Source organism: Schistocerca nitens, chromosome 2, assembly GCF_023898315.1.
Source record: "Schistocerca nitens isolate TAMUIC-IGC-003100 chromosome 2, iqSchNite1.1, whole genome shotgun sequence".
Lineage (NCBI taxonomy): Eukaryota > Metazoa > Arthropoda > Insecta > Orthoptera > Acrididae > Schistocerca > Schistocerca nitens.
Window position 1 is genome coordinate 759,145,480 of NC_064615.1, and position 27,809 is coordinate 759,173,288.

Consider the following 27,809-nt stretch of genomic DNA (forward strand, 5'->3'; position numbering starts at 1 on the left):
CCTCCTCATTAGTTATGTGATCTACCCATCTAATCTTCAGCATTCTTCTGTAGCACCACATTTCGAAAGCTTCTATTCTCTTCTTGTCCAAACTATTTACCGTCCATGTTTCACTTCCATACATGGCTACACTCCATACAAATACTTTCAGAAATGACTTCCTGACACTTAAATCTATACTCAATGTTAACAAATTTCTCTTCTTCAGAAACGCTTTCCTTGCCATTGCCAGTCTACATTTTATATCCTCTCTACTTCGACCATCATCAGTTATTTTGCTCCCCAAATAGCAAAACTCCTTTACTACTTTAAGTGTCTCATTTCCTAATCTAATACCCTCAACATCACCCGAATTAATTCGACAACATTCCATTATGCTCGTTTTGCTTTTGTTGATGTTCATCTTATATCCTCCCTTCAAGACACCATCCATTCCGTTCAACTGCTCTTCCAAGTCCTTTGCTGTCTCTGACAGAATTACAATGTCATCGGTGAACCTCAAAGTTTTTATTTCTTCTCCATGGATTTTAATACCTACTCCGAATTTTTCTTTTGTTTCCTTTACTGCTTGCTCAATATACAGATTGAATAACATCGGGGAGAGGCTACAACCCTGTCTTACTCCCTTCCCAACCACTGCTTCCCTTTCATGTCCATCGACTCTTATAACTGCCATCTGGTTTCTGTACAAATTGTAAATAGCCTTCGCTCCCTGTATTTTACCCCTGCCACCTTTAGAATTTGAAAGAGAGTGTTCCAGTCAACATTGTCAAAAGCTTTCTCTAAATCTACAAATGCTAGAAATGTAGGTTTGCCTTTCCTTAATCTTTCTTCTAAGATAAGTCGTAAGGTCAGTATTGCCTCACGTGTTCCAGTATTTCTACGGAACCATAGGCTGGTGAATACAGCAGAAATGAAGTATAATAGTCCAAGTTGTCAATGGCAATGGCTTTAAAGAATTTGATGTTAAAAAAAGTGTTCAAAAATAAGGAAAAGGAAGAAAAAGATGTTGACAGAACATCCCAGAATGTTGAATATACTTCGGTGATATATACATTGTGAATGCACAGTTAAAAGTTTAATTCATGCTGATACTAAAGAAGGACCTATGTGTGGACTTCTGTGACATAATATAAAAGCCAGACCATACAAGTTTACCAAATCAGGTGTCTATAAAATTCATTGTGGGAACTGTAGTAATAAGTATACAGGTCAGATTGGCAGAGATTTCAGGGAGTACTCATAAGTAACTTGGTAACAAAAACACTTCGAGATGGCACTTAGGTAGGGATGGACATGCAGTGGGATGTACTGAAAATAATCTTAAAATTTTACACTGAGCTCCCAAAAGTGATATTCTTAACATGCTAGAGGAACTGAAAATTAATTCACACAGAATGTAGGGGCTACATAACCTGCTCAATGAGCAGAATAAATTCAGTAGGAATCTTTTCTGCTTTATGCAATTATTTATTAAAATGAGACACTATGCAATGAGCTGCATCGTGAGACACTATCCCTGTTCTTAACACTACACACTGGCTGCCTGAAGACTGAGCATGAGTACGAGGCAAGCCAACACACTTTTTGAAGCTTCTCACACCAGATGGAATAGTACGCCAGTGATGCCCTCTTTTCTTACAGTCTTCTCTAATTTTTTAAAATGGTAGTCTGATTCTAGCAGTTTCATGTGTGTCCTGTAATATGACTGTTTTTTTCTCTTTTAGACACTGCATGTAGGTATTGTATTATTAACTTCCATTTAACTAATAGTCGTAGTTTCTATATACATCTGATAATTCAATTCACAACTGATTTTTATACAACATTAATGGAAGAAACAGATGCACACCCATCTTCCTCCTTCTTTCCTTTTGCTTCCTGACTGTTTCTATTACATTTCACAATTTTGTATTTTATCGTAAAAATGAGAAAAGAGAATGCTGCAAGTAATGCCTCACTGTCTCGTCACTCACAGTATATTACCTATTTTAAATGGAGAGCAAATATTCCTGCATTTGTAAAATTCATAAATGTTTTCTTGTAGGACTACAGATGTTAAATATTCTACTAGTACTCATATGCCAATTCATATTTGACAGTAGTGGCATCCTGTAGCAACATTTTGCTAGTACCTCAGCAAGCTGCTGTAGAGCTCAGTTTGGCACGTACTACTGTATGTTCAGAATAGTATATGATGAGATACATTGTATGCATCTTTGTTTTCTCTTTTGTATGTATCAAGAATTCAACAGTTCCATAATAACTAGTTTGTAGAATAGCTAATATAGATTGATCTTTTTGTTTCCTTTTCTTCAGATGATGGTTGATGCTGAAATGTGTCACAATAAACAAACATGAACTGGATAATTCTGTGAATATATCTAAAGATTTCAACATCTATATAGGATTAAAACCTAATTTTATTTTTACTTCCTTTTTATTGAGGTTATCAAAATTCTGTACATTTGTTCAACAACTTGTTTCTTTTTCTTTTCAGTCACTCCATGCACTAACCCAGTGCAACAGAACCACAATACTCTCTTCTTCTGTAGCGTACATAAAGTCCGGGAACACTTCCAATTATTTATTGCACAAGAACCAGCATTGTACAGATATCATACATATGTCATTTTGATCAGAAACCCCGAAAGTTCTTTTTTCCTTTTTTTTTTTTTTTTTACATGTATACCGCCACAGCATCATCAGCACTAATCGCAAACATGGTGAGTTCAGGTGCAGAGTGAGTTTTCTGTGTGTTGGAGTTCGACAAAAACAAGTGTGCTACAGCTGTTCAATCGATGTCAGAACCAAGTACGGTAAGAAGCCACCAACAAGGAAGGTCATTTACCACTGGCTCAACCATTTTCATTGTGAAGTTCGTGGATACCTGAACATGGAGCTGCAACATCGATGGATCGGCCATGCTACAGAAATGGGCAGCTGTTTCATGAAATGGACTCCCTGATCACCAGATCTCACTCCGTGTGACTATTTTCTGTGGGGACACATTAAAGATCTGATGAATGTACCGCCTTTACCATATGATATAGCAGAGATCCGGGAGAGAATACGGAGGCAAGACAAACATGTGGTTCCTGAAGAGGGACAGCAGACTTTTCAGTAGTTGCAGGGTGGACAATTGACTGATCTGGCCTTGTAACACTAATCAAAACAGCCTTGCTGTGCTGGTACTATAAATGGCTGAAAGCAAGGGGAAACTACAGCCATAATTTTTCCCAAGGGCATGCAGCTTTACTGTATGATTAAATGATGATGGCATCCTCTTGGGTAAAATGTTCCAGAGGCAAAATAGTCCACCATTCGGATCTCCTGGCGGGGACTACTCAGGAGGATGTCGTTATCAGGAGAAAGAAAACTGGTGTTCTACGGATCGGAGCATGGAATGTCAGATCCCTTAACCAGACAGGTAGGTTAGAAAATTTAAAAAGAGAAATGGATAGGTTAAAGTTAGATATAGTGGGAATTAGTGAAGTTTGGTGGCTGGAGGAACAAGACTTCTGGTCAGGCGAATACAGGGTTATAAATACAATATCAAATAGAGGTAATGCAGGAGTAGGTTTAATAATGTATGGAAAAATAGGAGTGCGGGTAAGCTACTACAAACAGCATAGTGAATGCATTATTGTGGCCAAGATAGACATGAAGCCCACGCCTACCACAGTGGTACAAGTTTATATGCCAACTAGCTCCGGAGATGACAAAAAGATTGATGAAATGTATGATGAGATAAAAGAAATTAGTCAGATAGTGAAGGAAGACGAATTTAATAGTCATGGGTGACTGGAATTTGATAGTAGGAAACGGAAGAGAAGGAAACATAGTAGGTGAATATGGAATAGGGGTAAGAAACGAAAGAGCCGCCTGGCAGAATTTTGTACAAAGCATAACTTAATCATAGGTAACACTTGATTCAAGAATGATGAAAAAAGGTTGTATACATGGAATAGGCCTGGAGATATTGGAAGGTTTCAGATAGATTATATAATGGTAAGAGTGATTTAGGAACCAGGTTTTAAATTGTAAGACATTTCCAGGGGAAGATGTGGACTCTGACCACAATCTATTGGTTATGAACTGTAGATTAAAACTGAAGAAACTGCAAAAAGGTGGGAATTTCAGCACATGGGACCTGGATAAACTGAGAGAACCAGCGGTTGTAGAGAGTTTCAGGGAGAGCATTAGGGAACGATTGTCAGGAATGGGGGAAAGAAATACAGTAGAAGAAGAATGGGTAGCTTTGAGGGATGAAATAGTGAAGGCAGCAGACGATCAAGTAGGTAAAAAGACGAGGGCTAGTAGAAATCCTTGGGTAACATAAGATATATTGAATTTAACTGATGAAACAAGAAAATATAAAAATGCAGTAAATGAAGCAGGCAAAAAGGAATACAAATGTCTCAAAAATGAGATCGACAGGAAGTGCAAAATGGCTAAGCAGGGATGGCTAGAGGGCAAATGTAAGGATGCAGAGGCATATCTCACTACGGGTAAGATAGATACTGCCTACAGGAAAATTAAAGAGACCTTTGGAGAAAAGAGAACCACTTGTATGAATATCAGTAGCTCAGATGGAAACCCAGTTCTAAGCAAAGAAGAGAAAGCAGAAAGATGGAAGGAGTATATAGAGGGTCTATACAAGGACGATATACTTGAGGACAATATTATGGAAATGAAAGAGGATGTAGATGAAGATGAAATGGGAGATATGATACTGCATGAAGAGTTTGACAGAGCACTGAAACACCTGAGTTGAAACAAGGCCCCGGAAGTAGACAACATTTCATCAGAACTATGGACAGCCTTGGGAGAGCCAGCCCTGACAAAACTCTACCATCTGAGAAAGCAAGATGTGTGAGACAGACAAAATACCCTCAGACTTCAAGAAGAATATAATTATTCCAATCCCAAAGAAAGCAGGTGTTGACAAATGTGAAAATTACCGAACTATCAGTTTAATAAGTCACAACTGCAAAATACTAATGCAAATTCTTTACAGATGAATTGAAAAACTGGTAGAAGCTGACCTCAGGGAAAATCAGTTTGGATTCCATAGAAATGTTGGAACATGTGAGGCAATACTGACCCTACAACTTATCTTAGAAGATAGATTAAGGAAAGGAAAACCCACGCTTCTAGCATTTGTTGACTTAGAGAAAGCTTTTGACAATGTTGATTGGAATAATCTCTTTCAAATTCAGAAGGTGGCAGGGGTAAAATACAGGGAGCGAAAGGCTATTTACAATTTGTACAGAAACCAGGTGGCAGTTATAAGAGTTGAGGGGCATGAAAGGGAAGCAGTGGTTGGGAAGGAAGTGAGAAAGGGTTGTAGCCAGTGGTTGGGAAGGAAGTGAGAAAGGGTTGTAGCCTATCCCCGATGTTGTTCAATCTGTATATTGAGCAAGCAGTAAAGGGAACAAAAGAAAAATTTGGAGTAGGAATTAAAATCCATGGAGAAGAAATAAAAACTTTGAGGTTTCCCGATGACATTGTAATTCTGTCAGAGACAGCAAAGGACCTGGAAGAGCAGTTGAACGAAATGGACAGTGTCTTGAAAGGAGGGTATAAGATGAACATCAACAAAAGCAAAACGAGGATAATGGAATGTAGTCGAATTAAGTCGGGTGATGCTGAGGGAAGGAAATGAGACACTTAAAGTAGTAAAGGAGTTTTGCTATTTGGGGAGCAAAATAACTGATGATCGTCAAAGTAGAGATGATATAAAATGTAGAATGGCAATGGCAAGAAAAGTGTTTCTGAAGAAGAGAAATTTGTTAACATCGAGTATAGATTTAAGTGTCAGGAAGTTGTTTCTGAAAGTATTTGCATGGAGTGTAGCCATGTATGGAAGTGAAACATGGGCGAAAAATAGTTTGTACAAGAAGAGAAAAGGAGCTTTTGAAATGTGGTGCTACAGAAGAATGCTGAAGATTAGATAGGTAGATCATGTTACTAATAAGGAGGTACTAAACAGAACTGTGGAGAAGAGGAGTTTGTGGCAGAACTTGACTAGAAGAAGGGATCGGTTGGTAGGACATGTTCTGAGGCATCAAGGAATCACCAATTTAGTATTGGAGGGCAGCGTAGAGGGTAAAACTCATAGAGGGAGACCAAGAGATGAATACACTAAGCAGATTCAGAAGGATGTAGGTTGTAGTAGGTACTGGGAGATGAAGAAGCTTGCACAGGATAGAGTAACATGGAGAGCTGCATCAAACCAGTCTCAGGACTGAAAACCACAACAACAACAACATGACATTATTTAAACTTTGGTAGTGACATAATTACAGATACAAAATAAATCTTATAGCTACCACTGGAATAGAGAAGAAAAATCAGTCAGTCTTCAATGTACACAATTTTTAGACCTATGTGCCATACCTGTAGCAAAAACGTGAATACCAAATCCTTTTGCGACTATTAAGGTTCCTGCAACAGTTGTACCACCATTCAACTTCTGCAAAAGAAAAGAAAAATATTGAATTAGTGGGAAAGGAGAGTATAAAGATTGTTCTAGGAATATCACCTAAACTGACTGAAAGTGCTGCATACAGTACCTTGCTCATAACATATGGAAAATCTCGACGTGATGTTTTTACAGCTTTGGAAGAGGCCAACTCTGCAATCATATCTTTGTTTAATCCTACTTTGATCTGGCCTTTCATTATTGCAACAGTGGCAGGCACAGCTCCCTACAGAAACGTAACTGTGGTTAATAATTAAACTTCAAATTCATCTTTTTATTAAATAAATTGACTTACCAGTACTACTTGTGTTGAGATAAATCGAAATTACTGCAACGTAACATTCTAACTTAAATGATTATTGTGGAGTATGTTGGTCAATATTCCAATTTAATATGTCATATTACTACAGTGGAAATGATTAATTGTAGAACCAGAACTGAATATCAAATCAGAAAGCCAGGTCAGTCTGCAAGGAAAGCAAGAAAATTTGCAGTATATTGTGCAGCATAATGTATTTCTAAATAAGCAACACAGTACTATTCTTCACTCAACTTGATGAAATTGCAGTTTCATGTGAAGTGAGACAGGAAAGTTTTACATGGGGTAAGGGTGCTCTGACAAGAAAAAATAACATCTGTGTGTGAGTAACCACAGATTAAATTAGATTAGATTAAATTAAATTAGTACTTGTTGCATAGATCTTGAATACGACACTCCTTAATGATGTGGAATGTGTCAGGTTATTAATAAAAGGTGTCAATACAAGATATTACATTACACAAAACTTCATTTTTTTTTTGTGTGTGGGGGGTGGGGAAATTACCCACTTACTATACCCAAAAATTCATCTAATGAGTAGAAGGAGTTGCCATTCATAAATTCTTTTAATTTCCTTTTAAATGCTATACAGCTATCTGTCAGACTTTTGATGCTATTAGATAAGTGACCAAAGACTTTCGTGGCAGCATAATTTACCCCCTTCTGAGTCAAAGTTAGATTTAACCTTGAGTAGTGAAGCTCATCCTTTCTCCTAGTGTTATATCCATGTACACTATTACTTTTGAATTCGTTCGGATTGTTAATAACAAATTTCATAAGTGAACATATACATTGTGAGGCTACAGTGAAGATCCCTAGCTCTTTAAGTAAGAGACTGCAAGATGATCTTGGATGAGCTCCAGCAATTATTCTGATTACACTCTTTTGTGCTATGAACACTCTTTTACTCAATGATGAGTTACCCCCAGAATATGATGCCATACGAAAGCAGAGAACGAAAATATAGGCATGGTAAGCTAATTTACTGACATGTATATCGCCAAAATTTGCAATGACCCTAATAACATAAGTAGCTGAACTCAAACGTTTCAACAGATCTTCAGTGTGTTTTTTCCAGTTCAACCCCTCATCAATGCATACACCTAGGACTTTTGAATATTCTACCTTAGCTACTGATTGCTTATCAAAGTCTATATTTATTAATGGTGTCATTCCATTTACTGTGTGGAACTGTATATACTGTGTTTTGTCAAAGTTTAATGAGAGCCCATTTGCAGAGAACCACTTAATGATTTTCTGAAAAACATCGTTTACAATTTCATCAGTTAATTCTTGTCTGTTGGGTGTGATAGCTATACTTGTATCATCAGCAAAAAGTACCAGCTTTGTATCTTCGTGAATATAGAATGGCAAGTCATTAATATATATAGTAAAAACAGCAGAGGAATCAAGATCAAACCTTGCGGCACCCCATTCTTGATTGTTCCCCAGTTTGAGAAATCACCAGTTTTTTGTATATTATGTGAACTGCTTATTTCAACTTTCTGCACTCTTCCAGTTAGGTATGATTTAAACCATTTGAGCTCTGTCCCATTTATACCACAGTACTTGAGCTTATCTAGAAGTATTCCATGATTTACACAATCAAAAGCCTTTGATAGATCACAAAAAATCCCAATGGGTGGTGACTTCCAGTTACTCAGAGCATTTAATATTTCATTAGTGAAAGGATATATAGCATATTCTGTTGAAAAACCTGTCTGGAAACCAAACTGACATTTTGTTACAACTTTATTTTTACAAAAGTGTGAAGCTACTGTACAATACATTACTTTTTCAAGAATTTTGGATAAGGCAGTCAGAAGAGAGATTGGGCAGTAGTTGTTGACATCAGACGTATCCCCTTTTTTTATGCAGTGGTTTAACAATGGCATACTTCAGTCTATCTGGGAAATTACCCTGCTTCAGAGAGCAATTACATATGTAGCTAAGAATCCCACTTATCTCTTGGGAACAATCTTTTATTATCCTGCTGGAAATGCCATCAATTCCATGTGAGCTTTTATTCTTGAGAGAGTTTATTATCTTCCTAATTTCAGAAGAAGAGGTGGGTGGAATTTCAATTGTATCAAAATGTGTGGGTAAGGCATCTTCTATTAACTGCCTTGCTTCTTCTAATGAACATTTAGATACTATTTTCTCTTCAACGTTTAAAAAATGGTTATTAAAAATGTTTTCAACCTCCAGCTCGTTGTTTGTCAAGTTTCCATTCACTTTGATGGTAATGCCATCATCCTGTAACTCTTAGTTGCCCTGTGTCCCTTGTAATAATATTCCATATTGTTTTGATTTTGTTATCAGGGGTATTAATCCCAGACATGATGCACATGCTTCTGGACTTTTTAATAATCTTTCTTAATGTAGCACAATAGTTTTTATAGTTTTGGCTGTTTCTGGGTCATTGCTCTTTCTTGTTGTTAGATACAGTTCCCTTTTGTGGTTACAAGATATTTTTATTCCTTTAGTAAGCCAAGGTTTTTTGCATGGTTTCTTATAATTAGATTTAACTACTTTCTTGGGGAAACAGTTCTCAGATTCTCTTACAAGTGTATCATTAAATAAGATATATTTTAAATTAGCATCAGGTTCCTTGTACACCTCATCCCAGTCTAACTGCTGAAGATTTTTGCTGAAATTTCTAATTGTTGAGCCATTAACTGAACGCACAACTTTGGTGGGTAGTTTTGAATTACTGAATGGATCTATGTCATATACTGTAAATAGCTGAGCACCGTGATCAGAAAGGCCATTCTCAAAAGGACAAGAATTTATGTTTTTAAACTTATCTTGGTCTATAAATGTGTTATCTATCAATGTGCTGCTGTCCTTTACTACCCGAGTAGGAAAATAAATGACAGGTGTCAAATTGAAAGAACCAAGCAAGACTTCCAGGTCATTCTTCATATTACACTCTTTCAGTTACTCAACATTGAAGTCCCCACAAATATAATTTGCTTTCCCCTATCTGACAGATAGCACAACAAGGCATCAAAGTTTTCCAGGAATAAATGAAAGTTTCCTGAAGGGGACCTATATACTGTTACAATTATAAAAGAGCCCTCCTTCAGTTTAAGTTGACAGGCACATGCTTCTATATGTTGCTCTAGACAAAACTTTTTTGTATCTAAGCTTTTTTAATAGCGATAACTTTTGACATATATGGCAACTCCTCCTCTCACTTTATTCTCTCTCCTCTTATGTGCAGCTAGTTTATAACCACTGATATTTACCTTTTACATATCAGACACAATGTGATGCTCAGACAGGCATAGTATACCTATTACATTATCAGATTCAATGTCATCTAAACAAACCAGGAGCTCATCTATTTTATTCTTTAATCCTGGAATATTTTGGTGCGAAATGGTAACATTATTTTTTATTTTACTTTTGTGAGAATCTACTTTTTTCTTTAATCCACCAATATTTTGGTTAAATATGGTAACATTATTATTTACTTTACTGTTGTGAGACTCTTGTGAGTTTTGGACCTCTTTAGCACCTACCTGCCTGCCTGAACTTCTCATTGGACACTGATATTAGTCTAAAAAAGAGGTACATCCATGAGTACTAGTGTCCCCCCTTATGGATTTTGCAAACAACCCTGCCAGTTTACCCTTCCCTTTCCTATTGAGGTGTAGGCCATGCCTTGTGAAATCCCCCCTATCAATAGCCTCAACAGAAACCAATCCCATGTCTGACAGAGTGGCCGCCCTACGCAACTGATACAACTCTATATTTACCCTCTTGACAGAGCAATTCAACTGGGACTGATAATGCCGCACAAAAGCAGGCACCAGCCCAACATTGGTATGGGTCCTTACAGAGGCTATTTTCACCAGGTCACAGTTAATACTGTAGCCCTGATCCCTATCAATACTGTTTCCCACTCCACGCACTATCATCAAATGATCCTGCTTTGAGAAACCCTTGCACAAGGAACCTATATCCTCTACCACCTGGCTAAGACATGCACTTGGCTTGAAAAAGTTTGTGACCTGGTACCTGTCACCAAATTTTTCCTGCAAAATCTGGCCCACACCTCTTCCATGGCTGCTACCTAGCAACAGAACTTTCCTCTTACTTTCTGCTTTTTTTGAAACAGTTGGTTTCCTAGTGAGATTCTGTTGCATCTTAACTACATCTACTTCTACTGGAGCCTCTTCCTTACTTAACTGTGGTAGCAATGCAAATCTATTGGTTGTGGCAATTGGGAAACTGTCACACACTGTTCTCTTTTTGTGGCCCCTGTTCCCAGCTCCCACAGTCTCTTACAATGTTGTTATTCCCTCTACATGTGGCAATGAGTTTAAAAAGGCTTTGAAAATAAAGGCTTTGAAAATAAAGTCCTGTCACATGAGTATTATAAACAGTGAGCTGATTTCTCAATGTAAAATGAGACATCATAAAGGAATATGTGGATTTCTGATGTCAGTATAGTCACGTAATTCAAATTCCACAAACTTTAAAAATCCACTTAAAAACACTGTCAACACAATTTCAAAATTTAGGTGGAAACATTGTATGAACACAGCACTTTGAATCATCATACTGTAATATTGATTACCATCTTCTCTTAAATCTCAACAAATCATTTGTTCTTAATGCTTTGAAGGAACTGTTGCAAATTTCAGGTGGTGGGACTATATGATAAGGATTTAATAAGGCTGTTCCATGGTAGATGAAGTGCTGAAGCATAATAATGAATACTTTTAAAAAAAGAGTTGAATGTATTTGTTTGTGGATCTGATTATATTTTTCTAATCTTCATATATTGTTAACTTCTCTAGCAAACGAGTCCATCTTTTTGAGATGTGCCTCATAATAAAATCTGATCCAATAATATAAACTGGTTTCATTAATGTAATGTCTGCAATACAAAGACTTAAAAGATAATATCATATTAACTAGTAAACAGCAGTGTACAAAACCTTACAGGAGATCTGCTATAGACTTTGAATTAAAACAGGCATTTGATATTGACAGAATAAAACAATGCTTAGACAGATCTCTTAACCAAGGTCTTAATGACTATTCATTAACTCGTATTGCAAACACATAATTTTCTATGCATTAGGCAGGATCTTTCTAACTTGAAAACAGATGTACAAGTGTATTACAGCCCATATCAACACATTTCTCTTAAGATGCAGGCCAACACTTATTTTAGTTCTCTGGTAACTGATCCAAATTTCTTTTCCATAAAATTACAAAGAATGTTGCCATCAAATTAATAATTAGGATTTGAGGATCCCATAGTTATCAAAAATTAAAACATGACTGAGAACAATGCTAAGCTTGTGTATAGTGCCCTTCCTCAGAGCTGCATTGCAAATTGACTGAGGTGAGGGGTTGTGTTGGGCTGAGTTAGAGCAGAAAGGAGGCAGGGAGAGGATGGGTGGGGTGTAGGAAAGGTTTGCTGAGGGATGGGAGGGTGTGGCACACAATCGATTGGAGGAGTATATTGGGAGGGGAAGACAGATCAGAGGAAGAAGGAGACTGCAGACTGGAGAGTATCAGTATAGAATGAGTGAAGCAGGTGCATAGTGACAGGTGGAAATGTGTATGCCCATGGGACAAGGGCTAGCAGAGATTTAGGCCAGGAGGATTATGGAATTGGCAAATGTGTTGTGAGGACAAATCCCATATGCTATTCAGAGAATCTTAGGTTGTGGATTTGTATGATTGTGAAGCAGTTATTTAGATCAAGGTTATACTAAACAACACATTGTGCCACATGACAGACAACCACTCTCAGCCACAATTTGGTTGTAGTCACTGATTTGGACAAACAGTTGGTTAGTGGACATGCCCACCTCTCCCAAAGAGGTATTCCATCACCCACTCAACCTACAAGACATCCCAGTCCATGATTATACCACATCAACTCCAAACCACATACCACATGGTTCATTATCCCTGATAAAGATGAACATCCAAGACCTGTCCTATACACACCTCCCCACCCACCCATTGCACATTCTATTTCAGTTCCCACACAATCACATCTTCCATATCAGAGGCAGGACCACATGTGAAAGCAGTTGTGAAGTATCTCTGCTTTATAGGGGTCTTTGGATTGTGTGGTAGTCAATCAGAGGCTAGCATGGTGAATAGTTGTTGTGCCAAGTGAATTGATATATTTATAAAAAGCATAAAAGTAGACTGAGTGCCAAGCAAATAAGAAGATAAGAAAGAATAAGGGCATATAAATAATTTCATGTTTGTCATTAGCGATTGATTGTCAAAACTAGTGGTCGAAATCAAATGGTGTTATTGTTAGAAGTTTAGATGGAAGACTATGAGATAAGCAAAGCAGAAGAACAAGTGTGCGCTTGCACTCAATTGTGATAATGAACAATTTTCTGTACAATAAGTTGTTTTTGGCCTAACTGTGACATGTGAAGAGTTATTTTCTCCAAATGACCAAACCAGGGAATGAGTCAATAATTGAAGGTTTGGCAGGCCAATACATTTGCTGAGAATTCTATATTTCAGGAGCTCGTTCCTCTCTGCAATTCCATATGATCACAGACTGTCATCCATAAAAATGAAGTCAGGGCTGAATACACTCCTGAAAACATGTACAAAGAGAAGGAATACAATTTCACAATAATGTTGATGTTTGAGTGTACCATCTTCAAAGGTTTGGAGGTCAGTAAACACATGCAACATTGTGCTTCCCTATATCGTAACACCTGGACCATCAAAATGATCATGTTTTACAATGTTCCTGGGTTTATTATGTACCCCCGTACAGCAAGAGGTGGGAACATGTCTTGCACCTATGAACATTATCATTTTGGTGGTTTTGGTGTTATAGTGTGGGAAGGAATAATGTTTCATGTGCTCACTGACCCGCAAGTTTCTGAACTCAGTATACTCTCTGGTCAATGTTATTGTGACACTGCACTCCTCTCCCACACGTGTAACCACATCGCACAGTGCAGACAGAGTAGCTCTTGGAATAAGAGTATATTAAGGAAAGACTGGTCTGCCCACCACCCAGTTTGAATCCCACTGAGCATGTGTGGGATGTGTTCCCAAAATGCATTGCATCACATCCACATGCATCAATGACCGCCCAGCAGTTATCATCTGTGCTGGTGGGGGAATGGAACACCCTACTAAAGGAGCTCCAAGAACTCCTAACCAGCCTTGTGGCCAGCATGGGAGAAGGTTGCAGAGAATTTATTGCCATCCATGTTGATCACATGCCCTATTAATAAGCATATCCTACCTTTTTAATGTTCATGGGACCACCGTAAATCGTGGTGACTTCAGTTTAATTAGAATCTCTTGAATAAAGATGTTATTTCCATTCATCTCATTGCATATTTCTTTCATTTACCTTCTGTACTACACTGTAGCAGTTCTTTCTATGTACTGTCTAAGTTTCATCAGACTGTTACTTGGCAGTTACATATCATGCAAAAGTTATTTTCATCCTTCAGTTTCGTGCACCACTGTTATATGCCTGATAGGATGGTAAGGATGTGAACTACAAGCTTATATCTTGACCAAAGTCTAATGTAGCTTATTTTTCAGATGAGCAGGGGCCGTATTGTGTATTATGTGTGACTGGTCAGCAAAGAGAACATGTCTGTGGCTTCCTGTAACCTATGGTTTAACTTTCAAGTCAAAGAAGTGAATGCAACAACTCAAAGTTTTTGGAGTAAATTGTCTATTGTTATTTGCTGTAGCATAAAATTATTTAAATATTCATTCTCTGAAATTGAACCTTGTTTTAAATTAATAAATGTGTTTAATAGAGGTTGCCAACCCAAACATGGAAGCAAGCAATAGTACCAGAATGGAGGCATTTGGCAATTTGAATTTAGACACAAGAACTTGTTCAACAAATTATTTAACCCCTAGCAAGCATAACTGTGAAAAAATTAGACCATGTCATGTGATTGTATGGCAGAGGTGGTAAATACACACATAAAAAAAAAGTTATGCAGTTCCGAGAGTTCCGGAACCTGTACAGAAAATTGCGATAGAAATCAACATAAACATCATTTCCGCCCTTTTTATTGCTCATGAAAATCACAAATTGCTTGATGTACCACCATACAGCGAGACCTTCAGAGGTGGTAGTCCAGATTGCTGTACACACCGGTACCTCTAATACCCAGTAGCACGTCCTCTCACATTGATGCATGTCTGTATTTGTCATGGCATACTATCCACAAGTTCATCATGGCACTGTTGGTCCAGATTGTCCCACTTCTAAATGGTGATTTGGCATAGATCCCTCAGAGTGGTTGGTGGGTCACGTGGTCCATAAACAGCCCTATTCAGTCTATCCCAGGTATGTTCGATAGGGTTCATGCTGGCCACTCAAGTTAAGGGATGTAGTTATCCTGAAGAAAGTCATTCACATGATGTGCATGATGGGGGCATGAATTGTCATCCATGAAGATGAATGTCTCACCAATATGCTGCCAATATGGTTGCACTATCAGTCAGAGGATGGTATTCGCATATCGTACAGCCTTTACGGTGCCTTCCATGACCACCAGTGGCACACATCGTCCCCACATAATGCCACCCCAAAACATCAGGGAACCTCACCCTTGCTACACTCACAGGACAGTGTGCCTAAGGCGTTCAGCCTGATCGGGTTGCCTCCAAACTCATCTGCGATGATTGTCTGGTTGAAGGGACATCGACACTCATCAGTGAAGAGAACGCGATGCCAATCCTGAGTGGTCCATTCGTCATTCAGCCCATCTGTACTGCACTGCATGGTGTCGTGGTTACAAAGATGGACCTCACCATGGGCATCAGGAGTGAAGTTGTGTGTCATGCAGCCTTTTGTGCACAGTTTGAACTATAACACGATGTCCTGTAGCTGCACGAAAAGCATTATTCAACAAGGTGGCATTGCTGTCAGGGTTCCTCCGAGCCATAATCCGTAGGTAGGGGTCATCCACTGCAGTAGTAGCCCTAGGGCAGCCTGAGAAGGTGTGTCACCGACAGTTCCTATCTCTCTATATCTCCTCTATGTCCAAACACTCAGACGCCTGGACGCTTCCCTTGTTGGGAGCCCTTCCTGGCACAAAGTAACAATGCAGATGTGATTGAACTGCGGTATTGACTGTCTAGGCATGATTCAACCCCCTCTATCTAATAGGCACTGCTCATGCATGGTTGTTTACATTTTTGGACAAGTTTAGTGATATCTCTGAACAGTCAATGGGACTGTGTCTGTGATAAAACATCCACAGTCAACATCTATCTTCAACAGTTGTGGGAACCAGGATGATGCAAAACTTTTTTTGATTTGTGTATGTACATATTAAATGACCTACAAGGCCAAACACACATGACAGGACAGGTGGAACATGACCTGTTATGGATTTGGGTGATTAAAACCTGAGGGACCATATCAGATTGGGTATTAGAATCTCTTGAATAAGAGCATGAGATTGAGTTGTGATACATGATTTGTATGAATATGGCAATACTCAGAGCACTCCAGGAATTAGTATACTCTTGGTATGGTCATGAGCAGAACCGGGAGGAAATAGTTGCTAGTTATGTCAACAGAACACAAAAGAGTGCATGGGCAATGTTGCAATTTTCCTGCTATATATAGATACAGAGGCTATACAGCACATACTTGATGGGTTATGACCAGAAGATAGGTAGAGGGCAGTTTCCTGTAAAATACCAGAGACATTTAAACAACTGAAAAATCAGTATTGAATAATGATAATATTATGAAAAGTATATACTCCTGCTCACCTTATAGTGGAGATGTTGAGTTGCAGATAGGCACAACAAAATGACTGTCAGGCAAGTAAGCTTTCAGCCAAACAGACCTTCTTCCAAACTAGACAGCATAACACACACACAATCATACCAATACAGCTCACACTCACATCACCAGAGGCCAGACTGGATTGGAGACTGGCCTTGATAGCCAGAGACAGACTGGACTGGAGACTGGACTCGGCAGCCAGAGACAGTGGTCATGTGTGTGCGAGCTGAGTTTGCATGAGTGTGTGTGTGGGTGTATGTTGTATAATTTAAAAGAAGGCCTTTTTGGCTGAAAGCTTACTTGTTTGACAGTTTTTTCATTGCATCTATCTGCAATTCAATATCTCTGCTACATGGTGAGTAACTATCTATCCTTTTCATAATAAAGGTGTTTAAAGAATTAAATAACTTCAAGCAGCATGTACAGGGTATAATATATATGGATAATAGATAAGGAAAGAATGGAGAAGGCTGCTATCAGAACCTAATTAGATGTTTTGCATTTGAACAGGTCAGCCACATGCTTCAAGATTGCAAACACATGATGTTATGTTAATGTCTTGAGCTCAATAAGGAACAGGACCATACCTAACATTGCTGGGGTTGCAGGAAGGAAGGTCATTTCAGATGAAGGGTGTTACATGTTGAGATCAAGGCAGACTACCATTTGTATATTGTCCGATAAATGATGAGCTATTATGTGCCTTATTGGATTCTGGAAGTGCAGTGACCACCTCGGATGAGTAATGGTCTGAAAAACACAAAACACATTGCACATGGCCACCATTGTAAAAATAACTGGAATATTATACAGCTGCCAAAAATAAGAATATGGGGGTTATAGGACAGGTTCTTGTAAAGATGAGGTTGGGCCCATGTACTAAAGAAATTAAAATTAGAATAATAGCAGGCACACAGTATATTAGGATCAGTTCTCTTTTTTTCCACTGAAGTAAGGCTCATTTTGGATTGGGCTGGTAATAATTTTCAATTCAAATTTAAGCCAGAGACTAAGATTCCAGTTGTCAGTATAAGGAAGAGTACATCAAAGCTACTGACAGCCAATGCAAGAAGCCCTTGTCCCAGGTAAGTAGTCCACACAAGCATCATTGATCTCATTGGTTATTTTGATGGACTGGTTAAAGAGAAAATTAATGTCACCTGGCAATAGTTTCCCGAAGTATTAAACATTGAGCTAGGGATAACCTCATTGGTAGAATATTGTATTGGGGTCAGTGATGATATTGCAGTATGCAAACCTCCATATAGAGTTTCACTCCCAAGAATGAAAATTTTAAAAAAGTTGATTGACAACATGTTGCCCTTCTTAACAGCCTTATGTGGCACCTATATTTTTAGTTAAGGTGAAGGCACCAGAAATTTTGTGGTTGATAATGTAAGTAAGGCTAAAGAAAAATCAAGACACGATCATAAGATTTATTGACCTGGAAAAAGCATTCAACAATGTCAAGTGGTGCAAGATGTTCAAATTCTGAGAGAGATGGGTAATATACAATATGTACAAAACCCAAGAGGGAACAATAAGAGTGGAAGACCCAGAATGAAGTGCTAAGATTAAAAAGGTTGTATGACAGGGGTGTGGTCTTTCACTCTTACTGTTCAATCTCTACTTCAAAGAAGCAATGATGGAAACGAAGAGTGGTATTAAAATTCAAGTTGAAAGGATAACAATGATAAAATTCGCTGATGACATTGCTATCCTCAGTGAAAGTGAAGAAGAATTATAGGGCCTGCTGAATGGAATAAACAGTCTAATGAGTACAGAATATAGTTTGGGAGTAAATTGAAGAAAGACGAAAGTAATGAGAAGTGGCAGAAATGAGAACAGTGAGAAACTTAACATCAGGATTGGTTGTCAAGAAAAAGATGAACTTAAGGAATTCTGTTACCTAGGCAGCAAAATAACCCATGACAGATGGAGAAAGATGGACATCCAAAGCAGACTAGCAATGACAAAAATGGCATACCTGGCCAAGGGACACCAACTATTAGCAAACATTGGCCTTAGTTTGAGGAAGAAAATTCTGAAGATGTTCATTTGGAGCACAGCATTGTATAGTAGTGAAACATGGAATGTGGGAAAACCAGAACAGAAGAGACTCAAAACATTTGAGATGTGGTGCTACAGAAGAATGTTGAAAATTAGGTGAACTGATAAGGTAAGGAACGAAGAGATTCTCCACAGAATCAGTGAGGAAAGGAAAATATGGAAAACACAGACAAGAAGAAGGGACAGGATGGCAGGGCATCTGTTAAGAGATCAGGGAATAACTTCCTTGGTATTAGAAGGGTTACTGAGGATAAAAATTGTAGAGAAAGACAGAGGCTGGAATACATCCAGTGAAGCAATTGAGGACATAGGTTGCTTGTGCTACTCTGAGATGAAAAGGTTGGCACAGGAGAGGAATTCTTGGCAGGCCACCTCAAACCAGTCAGGAGATAATAGAAAAAAGTGCCCAAGCCTAACTGTGAGAGCAGATCTGTGGTTTATTACAAGTATTTAACTAAAAAGATTATAGGACAATCAGCCTCCTTGCCTGATTTACATTCCAGTCTTGGAGGGTTCAGTGAACTATAGCTTTTACTACGCTAGATCTTAACCAAGTTTATAATCAAATACTGCTAGCAGAGAAACCTAAGCCCCTTACAGCCTGTTCCAATGACTGGAATATTTGGCTTATCAACTGGAGCAGCTATACTCTCTCAGTTGTTGAACCAAATATTTTCTGATATAACTTTTCTTATGTCTACTGTTATTTACATGATTTAGTCATTCATAGTAAGACTACAGAAGGACACATTCAAAATTTATGCAAAGTTTTTAACCATCTTCACAAAGCAGGTCTTATGGTCAACTCAGATAAAATGGAGTTAGCATGTCCTACTATGCAGTTCTTGGGAGTGCTGAAGACCTGGAGAGAGTACAATCCATTCTGGACTTATTGCCTCACAAAAATAGTAAAGGTATAATTTATGGGGATGGTTAACTTTTTTAGGAAATTTATTCCAAGATTCACCCCATAATTGGTAACATTAATTGATACTGTGTAAGAAAGGCCAGAAGTTTGAGTGGGGTGAATCGCAGAATACAGCTTTTACAGCTTTGAAACAAGTGTTATGTACTGCACCAGTGAAAACATTGCCAGATTTTAATAAACAATTTATTCTCCAGCATCAGCGTTAGGAATCAAAGCAGTTTTACTGCAAGAAAGAGAGGATAGAAGAAACCCTATAGCTTACACATCACAAGCCCTGAATGAACTGGAAAAAGATTTATGAAGCTGAAGCTTTTGCAGTGCTATTCAGTCCCGAAAAATTTTAATATTATCTTGAAGATTTGCATTTCTGTCTGGAAACCAATAACCAAGCTCTATGTTGGGCAATGAGGAGACTTCACAAAATGGGACACATTGCAAGATCAGCAGTTAGAATACCAGCTTTCATTCAAGAAAATGAGAACATTGCACACACTTAGTAGCATGTTTCAACAAGAAGTGGGAGCAGAAGAGCAGCACCCATGATCCATCCATTTGATACCTACTACCTGATTCCCCACAGTTATTTAAAGCTATTAGAGAATACCAAAATAATGACACAGACACTTATGTCATTAAATAAATCTTGAAAAAAAAAGATGAGACAGTGAAGCTCTATTCTTTTAAGTATGGTATTTCCTGTTGTAGTGAAATTGTTGTCCTTCAAGAATTAGTACCACATACATTCATCTATTTCCATGAGCCACAGAGCAGGCAGGAAGGAGGGGGCGGAGGGGTGGCAACATTTATGTGTCTTTAAAACTAAAAATAAAATCAGGGAACGCTGTATTGTGCAGTATAGACACAGATATTAAGAACTGAACTGCAGTCTGTAAAACTTGTGCTGAGGGCAGACCTCTGCAAAAATCAAAAGTGGAGTTTGTGGCACCTAAACCAGAAGAAAATCGTTTGATGAAATGTATATTGGTTTTGTGGGATCTTTTCCACGATCAAAAAATGGTAATTGTTACACTTTAGTTTGTGTTGATTGTATTTCACATATCACCTGCTGTTATCCTGTAAGTGTGGACATGTCAAATGCCATAATTCACATGTTAAAAACTATGTTTGTTATATGTGGCCCTGTGAAGGCTTTGATCACACATGATTACAGGGCTGGATTTAGAACATTATTCCACATAAACAACATATTAGTGTGACAAAAAGTATATTTCCTTCATTTCTAACTAATTTGCCTTTTTCTTCTCTTTCAGTGGACAATTAAAAGTAGAAGTCCAGATGTAGAGAATATAAAGATGACGATCTATTTACTGTTGACACTCAGTATACTATAACCCACCTACACGGCCAATGTCACTAACACATGCTGGTGCAGTGGCACTTGACCCAGAGGTAAGCCGGTCTGAATTCTGATCATGGAATAAATTTTCACTGCCAGTATTTGGCTATTAAGAGAAGGAGAGGTAGTGGTGTGAAGTTCTTGACCACCAGATTTTGCGCCAGTATCCTGATTTAAATACCAAACCTCTCCACAGAGTCCCATGAAGTCGGAGCATGTGACAGTATTGATAGCGATCCATCCACCAGATGGGGACTTAAGCTTGGTAGCTGCCTTGGTGCCATTTACGTGGAGTAGGCTATGTGCCATCACTGGGTTTCACCCTCTCCTTTCTCATCATCATCATCATCATCATCATCATCATCATCATCATCATCTCTCTCTCTCTCTCTCTCTCTCTCTCTCTCTCACACACACACACACACACACACACACACACACACACATATAATGGAGCATGCTACTACAGTTGTGAAGAAGATGTAGTAATGGTTACTATCAATACATAGAGTTGGGATGTTGCACAGCTGAATTATTAGTAGACTAATGTCTTGTATCAAATTATTTTGCTTAATAGTTTATCTCATTATATCTTTTGTTTATGAAAAGATTGCTATGTCTACATTGAGAGCAATGAATTTCACACACAGGGTGGATCTATTTGGTTCATGCAAATATGTGTGTGTAATGTTTTTCAAAGTATTATGTGATCAATGTGCTGTATATGAGCTCATCATAATAAGGAGTGATTGTAAGGTGCATTAGTATATTGTGCTAGTTACGTAGCTTTTTTAAAATCTATTTGCTATATTTGAAAAAGGATTTAATGGGGAATGTAAGGTATTTTTGTTTTATAGGAATCTTTGTCTTTTGTGGTAGTCGATTGGAGGCTAGCATGGCAAGTGATTGTTAAGGCTGTGTGGCATGTGAAATGATATATTTACAGAAGCATAAAAGTTGGCTGAGTGCCAGGCAGATAAGAAGAAAGACTAAGGGTGTATAAATAATTTCATGTTTGTAGCTGGTGAGTGATTGTCGAGACTAGCAGTCAAAATTAGATGGTGTTATTGTTAGGAGATAAGATGGATATCTGTGATCTAAGCACTGTAGAAGGAGGACTATGTGCTTGTATTCATTTGTGCTAAATAACAAGTTCCTGTACAATAAATAGTTTTTGGTCTAACTGTGGCATGAGCAGAGTTATTTTCTCCATATGAACTAAATAGTGGGCAACTCGGTGATTGAATGGTTGGTCTTTACTCCCCCACACCAATACCCTTCACAGTCAAGTCACATACCAGCTGTGCTATAACTTTTTCACAGTCTTTTACATGAGCATGACTACCACCCAAATGAATGTCTACAACCAAAGTGCGGCCAAGAGCAGAGCTGACCATGCAGTGACACAACACACCACAGTCCTCCTTGTTCCGATGTCTGCTAGCCCTTGTCCCACACTCACCTCCATCCCTGTCCCCATGCACTCCCACTTAACTAATTCTAAACTCACTCTCCTCTCCACAGTCTATCTCTTCCTCTGTTCTAGCTCTTCCTTCCAATCTGCTCCTCCTCTACACTGTGTGACATATGCAGCTGCCCATGCCTGCCCAAAATGAGCTCACCATTGCAAAACTCCAATCCTGTTCCACTGCTGTCTCTCCATCTCAACCCTCAGCCAGTCTTTCCTTCTTTCCTCCATCCCTCCATTGCATCCTCCCCCCTATTCTCCCCCCTCCCATCTCCCCCCCCCCCCCATGTCCCTGTCTCCTTTCTCCTCTTAACCCCTCAACCTTACTCCTTCCATTATAAAGTTAATGTTTTACATGCTTTGGCATAAAGATACTGTTATATAGGAAAAGCTTATAAACAGCATGATTAGTTCACGTGGAGGTATACAACAGTATGTTTGTGTAGGTATTTGTTGTTAGCATTATCTCAGTGACTAAACCTGGACTGTTTTCTTACTCTTGAGCTCAAGACTAACTTAGTAATGAAATATTACTTCCACTGCCATTAATCGATTGCTCTCCCGTGTACCACGCTGGCCAGAATAATCCATCATCTTACAAGCACTGTATGTGTTCAACAACAGGCCCAGACCCAAACCCAGACCCAGACCCCAGATTGGCCAACAAGAGACTCTGCTAAAATATAATAGTCACATTCCAAGTGAACCTTGTCAATTAACAGAACAGGATGTCATATAACGAAGAGTGTGATGTAGGCCATATTGTAGTAACCAATACTAATTCTGAATGTACATGCAAACTTTCATAACTTAGAAAGTACACACTGCAATTGCATTAGTTGGTTTCATTAATGATACTGAGGTACCTGGTATCTAAATAATAATGAAATATAGTAAAATTATGATGAAATGTAGTTTCTATTTGAAAACATGTATACAAAATTTGTACACAGAAATGTGATTGTAATTATGTTTTAGATACGTGTTAAAGATCCAGATTTTATGTCATTATCAAAATCAAACTTGTATTTACAAATGTTATAAACATTTCTAAATCATGGATTTCTGGCAACGCTGGGTTAATAATGGGACAACAACTTTTGTAAACCAGTCTGATGTAGAAAACAGCTAAATTGCAGGATTAAGTTTTTTTTATTTATTTAATTAATTGTTCTGGGTTACCTGAAACCATTTTCAATTCATCTTGTGAGACCAAAAGTTAAAATTACAGTTTATCCAATAAACAAACAAACAAACAAAATAGTATATTCTGTAATAGCATGCAAACCATGTTAAGACTGTACATATCAAAGCCAAGTTTTTCTATGAACATTGGCAGGACAAACATACAACTGATAGTCTACTTCCTACACTGCCTCAAGGAAACCTCAAGTAGGGGTGATTTATCAGGATGCAGGGAATTCTTTTATTGCATTTCCAATCTTCAAACAAAAAAATAATTAGTGTAATAAAAGTACAAATCAGTTACCAGATTTCAACTCTTTAAAACTTTCGAAAAAGAGCAACAAACTTAAAAGCACTTTTTTTTTCGAAAACAGCACGACATTTAAAAGCAATGGACAGTAAACAACTGCACTGGCACTTGTGTTGCATACAGACAAAAGTCATGTGGTACAGCTATACATAACATTCTTCATTGTGAACCATAATTAGTGTGGAATGAAACCTAATAGTATGACACTGAAAAGAACATTACCACCTTTTGAATTTCTTCCTATTTGTAAAACACTTAATCAGAAGCAAACTAACAGAATATATACCTATAAAACCCTTTTTAAAAACACTTCACAGGTAAAAGTTGTAATTTCAACCTTCTGCCTTGATGATCTGAAAATGGTTTTAGGTAACACAAAACTAATCATAAACTAAATAAAAGAACTGAATTTTGCAACTTTGCCATTTTGCTACATGAGACTGATTTCTAGATCAAACATTATTGTGGAAAGGTATTTCATGTATTTTGGGAATGATAATTGTAACATTTTTTACATCATCTTTGTAGTGCAAATAAAAAGTCATTAAGCACATTTTAGTTTCAGCTGCATCATCTAACAGATTTGAATAGCCAAAACAAATTGATCCTGACATTACAGAGAGACTAAGACTTTCTTACAGGTGGAGATAACTGGAGCAAAGAGGTATACATCCATACCACTCATACGATTATCAAGAAACAGTAAGATAAGTATCCATTTCCAGAATGAAATTTTCAATCTGCAGCGGAGTGTGCGCTGATTTGAAACTTCCATGGTAGATTAAAACTGTGGGCCGGACTGAGACTTGAACTCGGGACCTTTGCCTTTGCAGGAGAGCTTCTGCAAAGTTTTAAAGGAAGGAGACGAGGTACTGGTGGAATTAAAGCTGTGAGGACGGGTCGTGAGTCATGCTTGGGTAGCTCAGTTGGTAGAGCAGTTGCCCACGAAAGGCAAAGGTCCTGAGTTCAAGTCTCGGTCCAGCACACAGTTTTAATCTGCCAGGGAGTTAAGTATCTATTCTTGGTAGCCACAAAAGACAGATACATTTTAACCCTAAGGTAAAAAATTTTGACCAGAAGATAAAAAATATAAAGTATGCAGTAGAAATTAATTTTATGCAGTCTCTTTGCAAGCTAACAATGTGATTTAATTCATGAGAACTGAAAAATTTCATCTGTGATGTAAACTGTACCACAATCATTCCATAAACGTCTACCTCACCCAAACAAAAATAAACTAATTCCTGAATATTATGACTGGATTTTATGTGTTGGTTGATCTTGTATCCTACAAATCTTTATATACAGTATATCAAAGTTCTCAGTGCAGTTGCACAATCCATAAAGAAAATAAAAGTTGCAGACAGTATTCTGCACAACCTCAAACACTACAGAAGATATAATTAAAATCATATGGAACAAATGAAAAACACAAACATTAGCAGATACACAATAATATCATCAAAAACATTCTCATACCACTAAACAGCACTGTTGCCTAGCAAACTAAGTAATTACCTGGTTCCTCACTATATCCTCAAGTTCCAAAGCAGTTTCCATATTTTTTGGATATGGCATGCCATGAGTGATTATGGTTGATTCCAATGCAACAACTGGTAGGTCTTTCTCAAAAGCATGCAAGACCTCTGAAGAAATATCTGCTGCACTTAATTTACTAATAAATTTTTTGGAATATAGAAATCTTGAATTTAGCTTCAAAAGTGTACCAAGAACCTGATACATTGCAGCTATATGGTAAAAGTATCCCTGAAAAGAATGAAAAACTATTTCATGAGACATGTTTCATTGTAATTACTGTCATTTAAATTAAAACAATTCTTATATGGAATAAAGTTTCTTTATTAGGCTTTCATTTACAAGTACACATCATGTATATTTACCATCCATGACGAGAGGAATGACTAGGACAAGGTTGAGAGTGAGAACAAATTACAAAACACAACTGAAGTTTCTTGCTTTTGTGTCACCATGACTCTGCCAAGACAATGAACTGTCCTGTAACAATCAGCAGAACAGTATCATAGAGAGGGAAGTAGTCATCAGCATAAAGTCCAGACACCACTACACAAGAACTGGTATTCAGAATGCAAGAGCACTCATCCAGATCACTGACAGAGCAGAAGATGTCAGCCAGCACCTCGGAAAGGCAAAGTTGAGAAATCTTACAATTATGCTAGGGTTTTGGAGGAGTTGACCAATCAAGAAAACCAAAGCAAATTAAGTCATTGCTGTCCAGTGGTGATGCCCTGCCACTCCAGCCTGCTATGAGTTCTGAGGTGAGGATGCTGCTGTTGGAGAGATACTAACAAACAGGCTCACATACATACCCTGCTCCCTCCCCCCTGCACCCCCCCCCCCCAAATCCGCAAATCAGACCCTCATTCCCAGATTTTCATCATGTTCAGCAGTATCCAGTTGCATACGGTATGCCATGAAATGATACAGCGACCACTTGCTGTACCAGATGACACAGTCATCCGCCAGCCATGGACTCTGCTACCAGTAGCCACAGGGCCCTGCCTGAGCTGAGATCTGCTTGTGGTCAGCTTGGTGTCTCCACTCTGCTATGTTATCTGCTCGGTGACTTTTGTTGTTGACTACCTCCCTGGTGGACTGTGAGTTTGAGCCTGTGTCAGCTTTCTGTCCAACGTCACTGTCACTGTCACTGTCACTGTCACCCAGCGTGTACTATCTGCCATCAGCCAGGTTGGGTGCACACCATTATATTCAGTCGAGCTGGGCATCACCACTCAAACACCATCCATACTGGTGCATTGTCACTGCAGCCACAGAGCGGTTGAGTCATGGTCATCCAGCACCAACAGTGTGTTGCTTGTGTCAGGCTTACCCGGCCATGCAGACACCAACACTTGCAGCTCCCTGCACACATTGCCAGCCAGATGGACAAAACACTGACACTGACTCATCATGTGCTCTTGGTCCCCTACGTCACTGAGACCAATAACCTTCTCTCTGGCTAAGGCAACATCCTTGTAACTGAAATGAATAAAGAACTGTTATAATCAGGGATGTTTTACTGATGGTTCACCATATGATTCCAATCACAAACCACAGCCACAGCCAAAAGGGAGATGGTGTTCCATCCCTATTGGCCATCAGCCAACTCACCCATCACTGCAAGGGTCACATCCTGACCCCCTGCATTTTGGCATCAGAAGTCATTGCTGCAACCTCGACAACCACCATCTGTTGAGGAAGAATTGGATTCTGACAGCGCCATATTTTTGTGTCATACATTTTTCAATGTCAGTGGCTACCATCTGTTGAGAGAATGCTCCTACTGTGACGTCATTACCAGCTCCATTTCCAGCTTTCTACGATAGAAGAATGGTGAGTGAACTCATTCTTTTTTCAGTGAACTCATTCTTTTTTCTGGCCTCCTCTGTTAATTGCACAAACATGGGAGGAAGAAATGACTGCAAAGGAATCTGCAAGTGCAGCCTGTGAATGCAGAAGGAACTGTGGATTTGACTTAAGCTGTGTAGTTTATCAGGCCAGGAGGTATCCTGTATTCAGTAAGTACCTGTGACATGTAGTACATGCTGATGCTGTGGGCATGAAGCACATCAGTGTTCACAATTAGACAGCTGATGATATGTCACAAGAATTGAGGGCATTTCCTGTTGTTATGTTCACATGCCTGTTGTGTCTTTTTGTATTGTCTTGTGTGTCCTTTTTTTGTACTTACTTTCAGTTGTGTTGAGCGACAGTAATGCTGCTTTGCAAAACTGAGTAGATACTTTGATGATAGATAACAAATGTATGCAACAAAAGATAGAGGAAGTAGAGAAAACAAAAGCTTCATCCAGTGTAGTCACAACTTTACTGGATTCTACAGCAGCTATCTTATTAC

The 27,809-nt window shown here is 38.4% G+C and overlaps 1 protein-coding gene across 1 annotated transcript in view; it reads right to left on the reverse strand.

The window, feature by feature from the left end:
* The window catches only part of LOC126234606 (pseudouridine-5'-phosphate glycosidase-like), a 191,483-nt gene that overhangs the window by 113,176 nt on the left and 50,498 nt on the right, over positions 1–27,809 (reverse strand). Inside the window, exons 2-4 of the mRNA XM_049943330.1 lie at positions 25,433–25,681; positions 6,579–6,713; positions 6,403–6,478 (exon numbers count right to left, since the gene is read on the reverse strand). Coding sequence (XP_049799287.1) covers positions 6,403–6,478; positions 6,579–6,713; positions 25,433–25,657 — 436 coding nt within the window. The 5' untranslated portion in view covers positions 25,658–25,681. The remainder of the gene's footprint in view (positions 1–6,402; positions 6,479–6,578; positions 6,714–25,432; positions 25,682–27,809) is intronic.